Source organism: Carcharhinus amblyrhynchos, chromosome 21 (genome assembly GCF_965287045.1).
Source record: "Carcharhinus amblyrhynchos chromosome 21, sCarAmb.v2.hapA, whole genome shotgun sequence".
Classification (NCBI taxonomy): Eukaryota; Metazoa; Chordata; class Chondrichthyes; order Carcharhiniformes; family Carcharhinidae; genus Carcharhinus; species Carcharhinus amblyrhynchos.
Genome location: NC_137344.1, coordinates 29673476 through 29686623, shown reverse-complemented (window position 1 = coordinate 29686623; position 13148 = coordinate 29673476). Strand labels below are relative to the sequence as shown.

General features: G+C 42.6%; 1 protein-coding gene across 5 annotated transcripts in view; it reads left to right on the top strand.

The window, feature by feature from the left end:
* The window catches only part of LOC145356310 (neuronal-specific septin-3-like), a 264326-nt gene that overhangs the window by 202683 nt on the left and 48495 nt on the right, over window positions 1-13148 (top strand). For all 5 annotated transcript variants that reach the window (XM_080208914.1, XM_080208915.1, XM_080208910.1 and 2 more), the window contains one exon: window positions 9266-9391. In XM_080208914.1, the coding sequence (XP_080065040.1) occupies window positions 9266-9391 (126 nt within the window). The remainder of the gene's footprint in view (window positions 1-9265; window positions 9392-13148) is intronic.

The following is a 13148-nucleotide window of genomic DNA, read 5'->3' as shown; positions in this document are numbered from 1 at the left end:
TTCACATGCAAATGAATGTTAGCTCACCTTCGTGTCTAACGTTTAGCTTACACAATGTAGAATATTTAAATATCAGTAACAGCTTGAATTATACATACCAGTCAATTTGTGCAATCCACTTTTGATGTGCAGCATTTTTGAAATTGGTTTGCCAGGCTAAATTGGCCCTTTAGAGCCAAGGGGATTAGCAGGTGGGGTTACAGGGATAAGGCCCAGGTGGGATTGTTGTCAGTGCAGGTTCAGTGAGCCAAATGGCTTCCTTCTGCTTTGTGAGGGTCTATGATTCTATGAAATATAGCAATCAACACAGTGGCCTTGGTAGCAAGCAAGTTACCCAAACGCTCAAAGGGCTTAGGTCAGAGCTTTCCTTTCTTCCAACCATCGCTCCTCTTTTTTACAAATCTACTTTGCCTGGAAGGCATATTTGGGAGAAAGAAGACTTCTTGTCGTAAAAGTAGACAGTCTAAGCCATGAAGCTATCACAAGCTGAATCTGCATTGGTTCTTGTTGACATTAGTGCCATTCTAAGCATGCACTTGAAAGTCTAGATCAAGACTGAAGATACCCCCCAGTAAAATATTAATTGTTGACTAGAATGGAAATCCTGCTGCATCCCCCAATCAATATATTTAAGGTCCCCTTTTGCTAATCAATTAGACTGAATTAGGATACCCACTATTGTAATCTACTGATTTATCTCTTTGTTCAATGCAAGTGAGTAGAATAGAACAGATTCCACCTCCCCCGCCACTCCTCACCCCAGCAAGTCCATCAACCATCAGTACCACATATTAAAGGGAAACCAGTATTCCCTCAGAATTGCTCTTCATGGATATTCCACAAGATCATGATTGATGAAGGTAGCTGTTAATGGGCCATGGGCCATTATATGCACCCATACAAAGAGAACCAAGTGTCTCTGTTGTACCATTGAGTTGTTTCTTAAACGATTTAAGGGCATTTGCCTCTGTTAATCAGTCTGGAAGTTTATTCCACTCTTCAAACACTCCGCTTATGTGAAGAAACATTCTTTATTTGTCAAGACGTTTCCTTTGCCAAATTTGAACTAGTGCTCCTTGTTCTTTGCCTGCAGTTTTAGAGTAATATTCTGGGTAAACTTTTCCATATCCAGAACAATTTTGTATGCATCAATAAATTTGTCTCGTAGACATCTCCTTTCCATGGTAAGAACACCCAATCAATGCAATCTTTATTCATGACTCATTACCCAGATGGTGGGGATTAGCCCCCTGCTCTTTGGGCTGCTTTCAATGCTTGTTTGTCAAAGATTCAAACAGCATAACTGCAGTTAGACAAGAAGGCTATAAAGTTTGATTATCATCTCCTCTGATTAATGTGGCATTGTTTTGGCTACAGTTTCATATTCTATTGAATATACAAGTGTATAAAATTGGATTAGACCAAACATGCCCTCACAAAATGATGGATGGAGCATCATTTCATATTTTAACATGCTCCACCTTCCTTCCTTCCTTTTCCCCCTCCCTCAGTCAAAAGCCCACCCTGATTTGAGTTATTATTGTCACATGTATTAGTGTACAGTGAAAAGTATTGTTTCTTGCGTGCTATACAGACAAAGCGTGCTGTTCATAGAGTACATGGGAGGAGGAAAGGAGAGGATGCAGAATGTAGTGTTACAGTCATAGCCAGGGTGTAGAGAACGAGCAAGTTAATATAAAGTAGGTCCATTCAAAAGTCTGATGGCAGCAGGAAAGAAGCTGTTCCCAAGTCAGTTGGTACATGATCTCAGACTTTTGCATCTTTTCCCGATGATAGAAGGTGGAAGAGAGAATGTCCGGGGTATGTGGAGCTCTTGAGTACACCCAAGGCACCTGAAGATGCCTGTGTCTGTTTACCACTATTTATGAATCTAGCTGTCATTATTAGCTTTCTTTCCATCTTCTTGTATCTCCCTCCATATCCAATGCACTTCATAATATTTGTTTGTGCCTCACAAATCTCTTCCCTAGTCACATTCAGAATGCTGGGGTATGTATTATTTGTCCCAGGGGATTTGTTTGCTTTTGAAAAAGCAATTTATTTGAGCTCTTCATGACCACCAGACATCTCAAAACCCTTTGCAGCCAATGAAGTAGTTTTGAAGTATAGTCACTGTTGTAATGTAGAAAATGCAGCAACCAATTTGCTCAACAAACTCCCATAAACAGTTATGTAACATTGATCGGATAATCTTTTACTTGTGTGATGTTGATTGAGAGACCATTTTTGACCAGGGTATCTGAGACAACACCCCTGCTCTTCTTCACTATAGTGCAATGTGGAATTTTTTTCACGTTAACCCTAGGAGGCTAACCTTTGCAGGGACTCAGTTTAACATCACATCCAAAAGAAAATGCAGCAGAAAGTGGAGTCTTCCGTCTGTACTGCGCTGGTGAGCCATCCTTGATTTTTGCACGCAAGCCTTGGAATAGAACTTGAACCCAGGACCTTCTGAGTCAGAGGCAAGAATGCTGTCAACTGTCCTATGGCTGATGCACAACTAAGCCACATTAGCCCAAAAGACATGCTGGTTAGGTGCATTGGCCATGCTAAATTCTTCCCCAGTACACCTGAACAGGCACCGGAGTGTGGCAACTAGGGCATTTTTGCAGTAACTTCATTGCAGTGTTAATGTAAGCCTACTTATGTCTAATAAATAAACTTTAATCTCTTATGAACTTTCACCCTGTACCAAAGTCATTAATTTCGCTTTGGATTTCTTTGGAGAGGGTAAGTTATTTTCTGTTTTGAGGTGCATTCCTTGAAGTTTCCATGAAGAATGTTGGTCTTTTCAAACCAGTGATTTTTGATTCTTAGTTCTTTTTTGACTGTCACTTTGCTGTGGTGATACTGCGATAATTATATTTCTCAGGTGACTTGCTTGTCTAGGTTTACACAGATCTTGGAACTGGAGTACGCTTCCTGGATACAATCCAACATTTGTCTACCTACATCCTTCGTTTCCAGCTTCAACATAGAATCCCTAGAATGCAGAAGAGGCAATTTGGCCCATTGGGTCTGCGCAAACTCTTGACAGAATATCTTATCTAGGCTCTTTCCCCTGCCCTACCCCTGCAACCCCACACGTTACCCATGGTTAATCCCTCTAACATAAGAAATAGGAGCAGGAGTAGGCCATCAAGCCTGCCCCGCCATTCAATAAGATCATGGCTGATCTGAAGTGGATCAGTTCCACTTTCTCCCCATAACCCTTAATTCCCTTGACTGTCAGAAATCTATCTACCCGTGACTTAAATATATTCCGCGAGGTAGCCTCCACCACTTCAATGGGCAGAGAATTCCAGAGATTCACCACCCTTTGAGTGAAGAAGTTCCTCTTCAACTCTGTTCTAAACTGCTCCCCACCCCCACCTTATTTTGAGGCTGTGCCCTAACCTGCACATCATGGGATAGTAATGGGCAATTTAGCATGGTCAATCCACCTAACCTGCACATCTTTAAGCTATGGGAGAAAACCAGAGAGCCTGGAGGAAACCCACGCAGACAGGAGGGAGAATGTGCAAACTGCTCAGAGTGTGGACCACATGACTTCTTCATGAATATATCTGGGGCTCTTCCTGAGACTTATGATACCCCACCACTTGCTTTGCTGAGTAACCTCTTAAGACCGAGGCATTAGCCATTCCAAAGTGGCACTTATCCTTAATAGAATATGATGTGCCTAAATTTGTACTGCTCAGAAATCCAAGACATTTACAAGGTGCCTGTTGAAGAAAGAGATCTGGTGGTTTGGATTGTTTCAGTTAGCACGTGTAATTTGGTGGTTATTTTCCAGACATCGCTGGATTCCGGGGAAGTGCTGGAAGATTGGAAAACGGCTAATGTTACGCCGTTGTTTAAGAAGGGTGCCAGGCAAAAGGCAGGGAATTATAGGCCGGTTAGTTTAACGTCTGTGGTAGGTAAAATGTTAGAATCCGTCATTAAGGAGGAAATTGCGAGGCATCTTGAAGGGAATTGCTTGATAGAGCAGACGCAGCACGGTTTCATTAAAGGGAAGTCGTGTCTGACAAATTTACTGAAGTTCTATGAGGATGTGTCTAGGGCGGTGGATAGAGGAGAGCCGGTGGACGTGGTCTTTCTGGATTTTCAGAAGGCGTTTGACAAAGTACCTCATAAGAGGTTATTGCAGAAGGTCAGGGGACTTGGAGTTGGGGGTAAGGTGTTAGCGTGGATAGAGGATTGGTTGTCAAATAGGAGGCAGAGAGTGGGGGTCAACGGGTGCTATTCGGACTGGCGGATGGTGACTAGTGGAGTGCCCCAGGGGTCGGTGCTGGGGCCTCAGCTTTTTACCATTTATATAGATAATCTGGAGGAGGGAACTGAGTGTAGGGTGTCGAAATTTGCGGATGACACCAAGATTGGGGGAACGGCAAATTGTGCGGAGGGTGTGGAGAGTCTGCAGAAGGATCTAGATAGGCTGGGCGAATGGGCCAGGAAATGGCAAATGGAATTTAATCTTGGCAAGTGTGAGGTGGTCCACTTTGGTAGGAAGGACTATTACTTACGTGGCGAAAAACTGCAGCAGGCGACGGTGCAGAAGGACCTCGGGGTCCTTGTGCATGAGTCGCAAAAACCCAGCTTGCAGGTGCAGCAGGTGGTCAGGAAGGCGAATGGGATGCTGGCCTTCATAGCGAAGGGGATTGAATATAAAAGTAGGGAGGTCTTGCTGCAGCTGTATAGGGCATTGGTGAGGCCGCAGCTGGAGTACTGTGTGCAGTTTTGGGCGCCGCACCTGCGCAAAGATATTTTGGCCTTGGAGGGAGTGCAGAGGAGGTTTACTAGGCTGATACCGGAGTTGAGGGGGTTGAGCTATGAGGAGAGGCTGAATAAACTAGGCTTGTACTCGTTAGAGTTTAGAAGAATGAGGGGAGATCTCATTGAGACGTATAAGATGATGAATGGGATGGATAGGATAGAGGTGGAGAGACTCTTCCCGCTCAAAAAAGACAGTAGGACTAGGGGGCACAGCCTCAAGATAAAGGGGGGGCGTTTTAGAACGGAGTTGAGGAGGAACTTCTTCACTCAAAGGGTGGTGAATCTCTGGAATTCTCTACCCGTTGAAGTGGTGGAGGCTGCCTCGCTAAATATTTTCAAGAAGCGGGTTGATGGGTTTTTGATAAGAGAGGGGATTAAGGGTTATGGGGAGAGGGCCAGAAAGTGGAACTGAGCCACGACAGATCAGCCATGACCTTATTGAATGGCGGGGCAGGCTCGAAGGGCTAGATGGCCTACTCCTGCTCCTATTTCTTATGTTCTTATGTTCTTAAGTAGAAGGCATGTTCGTCGATTGACAACTACATGATCACTTGCTGTGCTGGTTGGGACATGTACCAATTCCATGTAATTGGCTTACCTTATAAAGCAGGCAAAAAGCTGAAGGGATTCATAGCATCTTCCAGATTTTGCATGGGAGTAACTAACAATCAAACAACTGTTTTTTTTAAGAAGACATCCAGAAATATACTGATAATCAAGATCTCACTATTAAGCAGCTTCTAAGAAATGAATACACATCCTAGAAGACATTTTTATGAATTTGTTCCTGGGAGATGGGAGTCACGGGCTAAAGCATTTATTGTCCTTCACTTGTTGCCTGAGGGCAGTTGAGAGTCAACCACATTGCTGTGGCTCTGGAGTCATGTGTAAGCCAGACCAGGTAAGGACGGCAGATTTTCTTCCCTAAAGGGCATTAGTAAATCAGATGGGTTTTTCTGACAATCCGCAATGGTTTCTTGGTCATCAGTAGATTCTTAATTCCAGATTTTTTTTTATTGAATTCCAGTTCCAGCATCTGCTGTGGCGGGATTCAAACCTGCATCCCCAGAACATTAGCTGACTTTCTGTATTAATAGCCTAGTGATAATACCACTAAGCCACCACCTCCATCTTTCACAATCAAAAATTCCTTTGCTTTTTAGTTTTAGTGTACAGTACCTTTTCTATTTAAATCATGCATTGCGATGTGAATGTGTTGTCATGCTCACAAAGCGTTAATGATTTGGGTTCTTGAAGGGTAAAAAAAAATGATTGTTCAAGAAATGATCTTTGGAAGAGTTCCAGGAGTTCTCTGTGTTGGACGATGATGGCTCCAAACATAATCCATTAATGCTTGAAATCAAAATACTGCATCTAAACAGAAAGTTCACTTGGTCCGGGTAGAATGATTCATGCAATCTTCATCAGACAGCTTATTTAGATTTTTCAGTCGGTGCTTTGCCATTTATGGTGACCTGAGGAATATTGCATTTGAGTGCTTAGAAATGTGGAGCTGGGCAAGAAGTCAATCCAATTGCCTTCTGGGCAACGTTTCCTTCCAGGTTCAATACCTTGAGCTGCAGAGGTTTAATTTAATATAGTCTTGCGCTGTTTTTAATAATGGTAATAATAAACATGGGATTAATATATGTGTATCTGCATTGCACAGCTGCGTAATGTCGTCTTTACTACACGGCACATTGTTTAATTATTTTGTTTGAAGTCTGAAGTAATTTATGGCTGTTTTTGGAATGTACCATTTTTTTAAAAAAAGGGCTTTTACTTTTATCTTTTATTTTCCACAATAATGATTTTAATTTGCAGCACTACCCTGCCTTGCTTATGCCAAGTAAGAGTCACAGAAGAGCAAAGGGGAGATTGTATCATCTGGTCCTCCGAACTTTGTAGGAACACTCAGAGCCAAATGTTACTTGTATTGGAGAAAATGTTGTGAAGGAACGCAATGCGAGTCTTGTAAAATGGCATGTTGTAAATATATACAGTAACTTGGAGCCTGAGCATGGAAACAGGAGACACGAGTCTGATGAACCTCGAGCAAGGCTGTTTATTGATTGGGGAAAGCAAAGGTTTTGCATCTACTGAAGCCCTGTTGGCAAAATAGTTAAAGCCTGATAGATTTTTAGCTTTCCTTGTTCCTTTTATTCCATGTATTTGTTTGACTTCCAAGTTTCAAACTCTTCTCTAAAGTCCTGACTTTGTGTCCCATTGATTTTTAGGTGGATTCCTTGTTTGATCAGAGAATGAGCCTTCAACTGCTGTTTTTTAACCTCTAAATTTCTCATTTAAAGTTAAAGTTTATCTATTAGTGTCACTCATAGGCTTATGTTAACACTGTAATGAAGTTACTTTGAAAATCCCTTAGTTGCCACACTCTGGCACCTGTTTACACAGAGGGAGAATTTAGCATGGCTAACACACCTAACCAGCACATTTTTCTCCTTCTGTATGAAAAGTGGCCTTCGGCATTGTTAATTGCCAAACATACCTTTTAAATAATAAAAAGAACAAGCAAATACAGGTTGGGAATTCTGCAGTGAGGAACACACTTCCTGACTTTGCAAAGCCTGTGCACCATCCAGAAGGCACAGGTCAAGAATGTGATGGAACACTCTCCACTTGCCTGGATGAATGCCACTCCTACAATAATAAGTCTCTTAACGCCAGGTTAAAGTCCAACAGGTTTATTTGGTAGTAAATGCCACTAGCTTTTGGAACGCTGTTCCTTCATCAGGTGAGTGGGGAAGGAACAGCGTTCCGAAAGCTAGTGGTGTTTACTACTAAATAAACATATTGGACTTTAACCTGACATCGTGAGACTTCTTACTGTGTTTACCCCAGTCCACCATCGGCATCTCCACATCATGACTCCTACAACGCTCAGGGAGTTTGATACATCCAGGATCAAGCTGCCTCCTTCCTACATCCATTACCTTCAACATTCACTTCCTCCACCACTGATGCACCGTGGCAGCAATGTGTACCGTGTACAAGCTGCGCTGTAGCAACAAATCATGGTTCATTCAAAAGGAATTCCAAACCCATGACCTTTACCATCAAGAAGAACAAGGGCAGCAGACATATGGGAACACCACCACCTGAAAGTTCCCTTCCAAGCCATGTAGCATCGTGACTTGGAACCGTATCACCATTCCTTCATTATCGCTAGAACTTCTCAACAGCACTGTGGGCGTACCTGAAGGATATGGACTGTGGCAGTTTCTACACCTAACGGACTGCAGCAATTCAAGAAGGCAACTCACCAACACTTTCTTGAGGGAAATTGGGGATAAATAATAAATGCTGGTCGAGCCAGTGATGCTCAAATCCCATTAAATAATTTTTTTAAAAAAATGCACAGGTCTCCACGGTGGGACTTAAACCAATGACTTTGAACTCTCTGGCAATAGTACTCGTTGAGCTAAGGCAGGCAATACATTATATGTGCAAAGTAACCAGGATAAGTGGAAATGTGTGAATGGACTGATTTTCTGGTGTATTTGAAGTCCAGGGTTACAGGAAATAAAAAAAAGTCAAGCTTTTTCTCAAGATTTAAGTGAGAAAAATAATAACACTTTTAATAGATTAACATTGTCAGTGGATGAAATGAGATTAAGGCAACGTATTGAATGTTGGAATCTGAAACAAAAACAGAAAATGCCAGAGAAACTCAGCAGGTCTGACAGCATGTGTAAAGAGAGAATAGAATCCCTACAGTGCAGAGGGAGACCATTTAGCCCATCGAATCTGCACTGATCACAATCCCATCCAGGCCCTATTCCCATAACCCCACATATTTATCCTGCTAATTCCCTGACACTAGGATCAATTTAGAATGGCCCATCCACCTAACTCGCACATTTTTGGACTGTGGAAGGAAACCGGAGCACCTGGAGGAAACCTATGCAGACACGGGGAGAATGTGCAAGCTCACAGACAGTGACCCAAGGCCAGAATTGAACCTGGGTCCCTGGCATTGAGAGGCAGCAGTGCGAACCACTGTGCCATCATGCCACTCAGACTGATGGAAGGTCATCCAGACTCACAACGTTGGCTCTATTCTCTCTCCACAGATGCTGTCGGATCTGCTGAGTTTCTCCAGCAATTCTGTTTTTGTTGTGATGAAATGAGATTGCCGCTTTTGCCCTTTTTCCTCTCAATAATTATGTTTTTATGTACTTGGCCTGGGCAGCATGCCAGTTAAAAACAATTTAATGCGTCATTAAACGTGACAAAACCTTTATCATCTTGCTTGCAGTTGAATTATTTGTGTGCTCCTCAGAGACGCATGTAGTTGTTTTAAAACAATACTATGTCAATCGATTTGAATTTTAGTTTGAGCTCATGGCCAAAGCAGATTACTTGCATTGTAATATTCATTCGAGATGCTGTTCCCTGTTGTAGATTTGTGGATGTGGCTTGTAATGTGAATTTTTTTTTTCACCTACAGGTCAGAGTGGTTTGGGGAAATCCACACTAATAAACACCCTGTTCAAATCCAAGGTTAGCCGTAAGTCCGTTGAAGGATCTGAGGAACGAATTCCACAAACGGTTGAAATGAAGTCAATCAGCCATGGTGAGTTGGAACTGACCTTGTGCATTTATTCATCTAGTGATGCTGTTGCAACTCTTTTGCCTAATGAAAGTTTTTGATGACTGACTGCACTCTGGCACTCTGTGCTGTCTCTGCTGGCGATTGCTCATAATGAGATCAGATGGGGTTGGGAAAGAAATATAATTCCCACTATTGGGAGGAGGACTGTTGCATAAGACTTCACACTGCTGCTTAAACTAGGGCATTTGTGCAAAAGAGTTTTAGAAAAATAAATGTGAATAATGACACTACCAAGATTCTGGGACACTGAGGACTTGCACCAATCTCCCTACCCAATCTATTCAAACACACAAATATGTCTTTAATTGCATGGATAAATGAACCCTTTGCGCACTGCATTAATAATAAAGCAATTCACATCACAGGATACTAATATGAAACTGATCCTCTGGTTGTTTTTAGTTTTTTTTCCACGTTATGGTGAATTTGATTGAGACCACTCATTACGTTAATCTATTCCACCTTGCATCAGATGTACATCTGAAGTGCCTAGTGCGTGTGGGAAATTGAAAAGAACCTTGGCTGGTTATTAGCTTAAGTTTTCCGATCAAAACGTGGTTTGAACAATCAAGACAATTTGCAGCATGATGAATGAAAAAGAGCAAACCTTTTCTCAAAGCAAGGCACAAACTTGCCTGGCCTGTGTTTATAGGCACTTCTGAAACATCTCTGTGCGCAAGCTGGTGCACATTAAACACCCGTGATCTTCGCTGCCAGCCTACAGTGAGCTTTCCCCATCTGGACTACACTCTTCCACTGAAATGTGCGCCGCAGACCTTGGAAATGTTGTGAATCCAACTGCTGCTAAGGAGAGGGGAGAGAGCAACTTTTAGTCAGTGAGATTGTTCCTCATCCATAAGCATCAAATGCACACCCAAACAACAACAACTTGCATTCGTATAGCCCATTAACATAGTAAAACGTCCCCAAGTACTTCAAAGGAACGACAAACAATTTTGACACCAAGCCACATATGAGATATTAAACTCTCTGATACTGAAGCAGTCTGTGTCCAAGTGCAGCAAGACCTGGACAATATCCAGGCTTGGGCTGACAAGTGGCAAGTAACATTTGCGCTACACAAGTGCCAGGCAATGACCATCTTCAACAAGAGAGGATTTAACCATTGTCTTTTGACATCCGATGGTATTACCATTGATGTGTCCCCTGTTATCAACATCCTGGGAGTTACCACTGACCAGAAACTGAACTGGACTAGCCATATAAATATACTGGCTGCAAGAGCAGGTCAGAGGTGAGAAATCCTGTTGAGTAACCCACCTCATAACCCCCTCAAAGACTGTCCACCATCTACAAACCACAAGTGTGTTGGACCCATGATTACTGCCATCTTAAAAGGACAAGGCCAGCAGATAACTTGGAAACACCGCCGCCTTGAGGTCCCCTCAAAGTGGCTCATCATCCTGACCTGGAAATATGTCGGCATCCCTTCACTGTCACTGGGTCAAACCTGGGAATGCCCTCCCAACAGCATTGTAGGTGTACCTATGTCACATGGACTGCAGCTGTTCAAGAAGATAACTCACCATCATCTTCTCATGGCAATTAGGGATAGGTAGTAAGTACTGGTCTAGCCAGCAATGTCCAGATCCCATGACTGAATGAATTTTTAAAAATTGGAGTAGGTGACCAAAGGTTTGGTGGAAAAGGCATATCTTAATGAATAACATTAAAGATAGAGAGGCAGACAGATTTAGGGTGGGACAACTGCACGTACAGCCACAAAATTGAGGGTGTTCAAAGTCACTATTGGTGGAGTGCAGAAATCTTGGAGGATCACTCCCATTAGCACCGCCCCCCCCCCCCCCCCCACCCTTCCATCTGCCCGGCTCGTTGCCTCTCTGTTTGAGGTTCTTTTGGTGAGAAAATCAGAGCCTATATTGAACAAGTTGTCTCTTTTCTGTTCAGATGCACTTGGGTTTCAACAGAACTTGAGCTGAGCCCCAGTCTCCATGGCAACCACTCCCACCCAGAACCCATGGCAGAGCATATGCTCCATGTCACTTTGATTTAAAAGAGAATTTAAAACATAAGATGGTTTTATGATGTCTAGCGGTTATAACAGCACAGAGGTGATGAATAGCTGGGACTTGGTATGGGTTATACAGGCAACAGAGTTTTGGTATAGGAAGATAGATAGCCAACCTGGAACCCATTAGAATAGTCAAGTCTCAAGATAATGAACACATGGATGAAGGTTTCAGCTGTGGATGAGCTGAGGCAAGGTTAGGTGATGTTGTGGAGATGGAAATGAACGGTCTTAGTGGTGAAATAGTTATGTGGTTTAACATCAGATCGTTTCCATGGAGAGACATGGAATTTGTGGTGGGACTGAAGACAATGGATTTCGTCATCCCAGGAATTAGTTGCAGGAAATTCCTGCTCATTGAGTACTGGCTATTGAACCAGCAATCTGACCATTTTGGGAAGGCAGAGGGGTCGAGAGAGATGGTGGCTTTTACTGGATAGGTAAGATTGGAATGAGACAATTGCAGTCTCAGCCCAGCTGGGCAACAAGAGAGACATGGGGAAAAGGATTGTGTGACAAACTGTATCAAAAACTGCAGACAGGCCAAGAAAGGCAAAGAGGAACAGTTTACCATGTTCACAATCACATGGGATATTGCTGGTAACTTCAAACCACTTTAGCATTGTGTGTTGAATGGAAGGGAGGGATTCATCCTTTTAGTCAGAGGCTATGCCTGTGCATCAACTTGTAATGCTTCTCTGAATGTACTCAGACTTCGTCCAGACCGCAGTCCCATAATCTCTAGTAATTCCATGTAAAGTGGCCCAGTTGATTAACTGGAAGCTTTAGATCATTTCTAGCCAATGTTGCCATGTGACTAGGTGGTCTAAAACAATTGTGTGTTTATTTAATAAAGTCAAGTTACAGTTTATTTATTAGTCGCAAGTAAGCTTAGATTAACACTGCAATGAAGTCAGTGAAAATCCCCTAGTTGCCACATTCTGGCACCTGTTCGGTTACACATAGAGAGAATTTTAGCACGGCCAATGCACCTAACCAGTACGTCTTTCAGACTGTGGGAGGAAACCAGAACACCCAGAGGAAATCCATGCGGACTCCCCACCAACAGTGAACCAAACCAGGAATTGAACACGGGGTCCCTGATGTTGTGAAGTAGCAGTGCTAACCACTGTGCCACCGAATAATTAGATACGACATGCTGTGGTTTCTTCAGAAATGATACATTTGTCTAAGAATTTGAGGAATAAGCACTTTGCTTATTGGAGACAGCTGAAAGTTGCAGTAAGGTCCTTAAAAAAACTGAATAATAATGCAATTTTATTTTCGTTTTGTTTCTGATCGAGTCGATCATAACTTGAGAAACAATATCAGCAAAATTCCTCAGGATTATAAACTCGTAGTGCCTGACGACCTAAGGTGCACTGTGGTGATTTTCTAATTTCTTGAGTTGGATCTTTTGAAGTGAAGTTGCCTTTAAACCTTTTGGATCTTCAGCGTTCTAGGGAATTCTGTGATCTGTTTTCCGAGTGCTGTGCGGTGTTCATTATCATTCCATTGCTGACTCAGTTTGCAGAATAACTGATCTGATATTTGTTGGGGAGTCTGTTGTACATTTTGAGGTGTAGCTGAAGAATATAAATGGTGGCTGCTGTCTAGTTCTGTCTGGGGAAGAACGTTCACTTTGAAAAAGAAATGCTGCACTCTTCA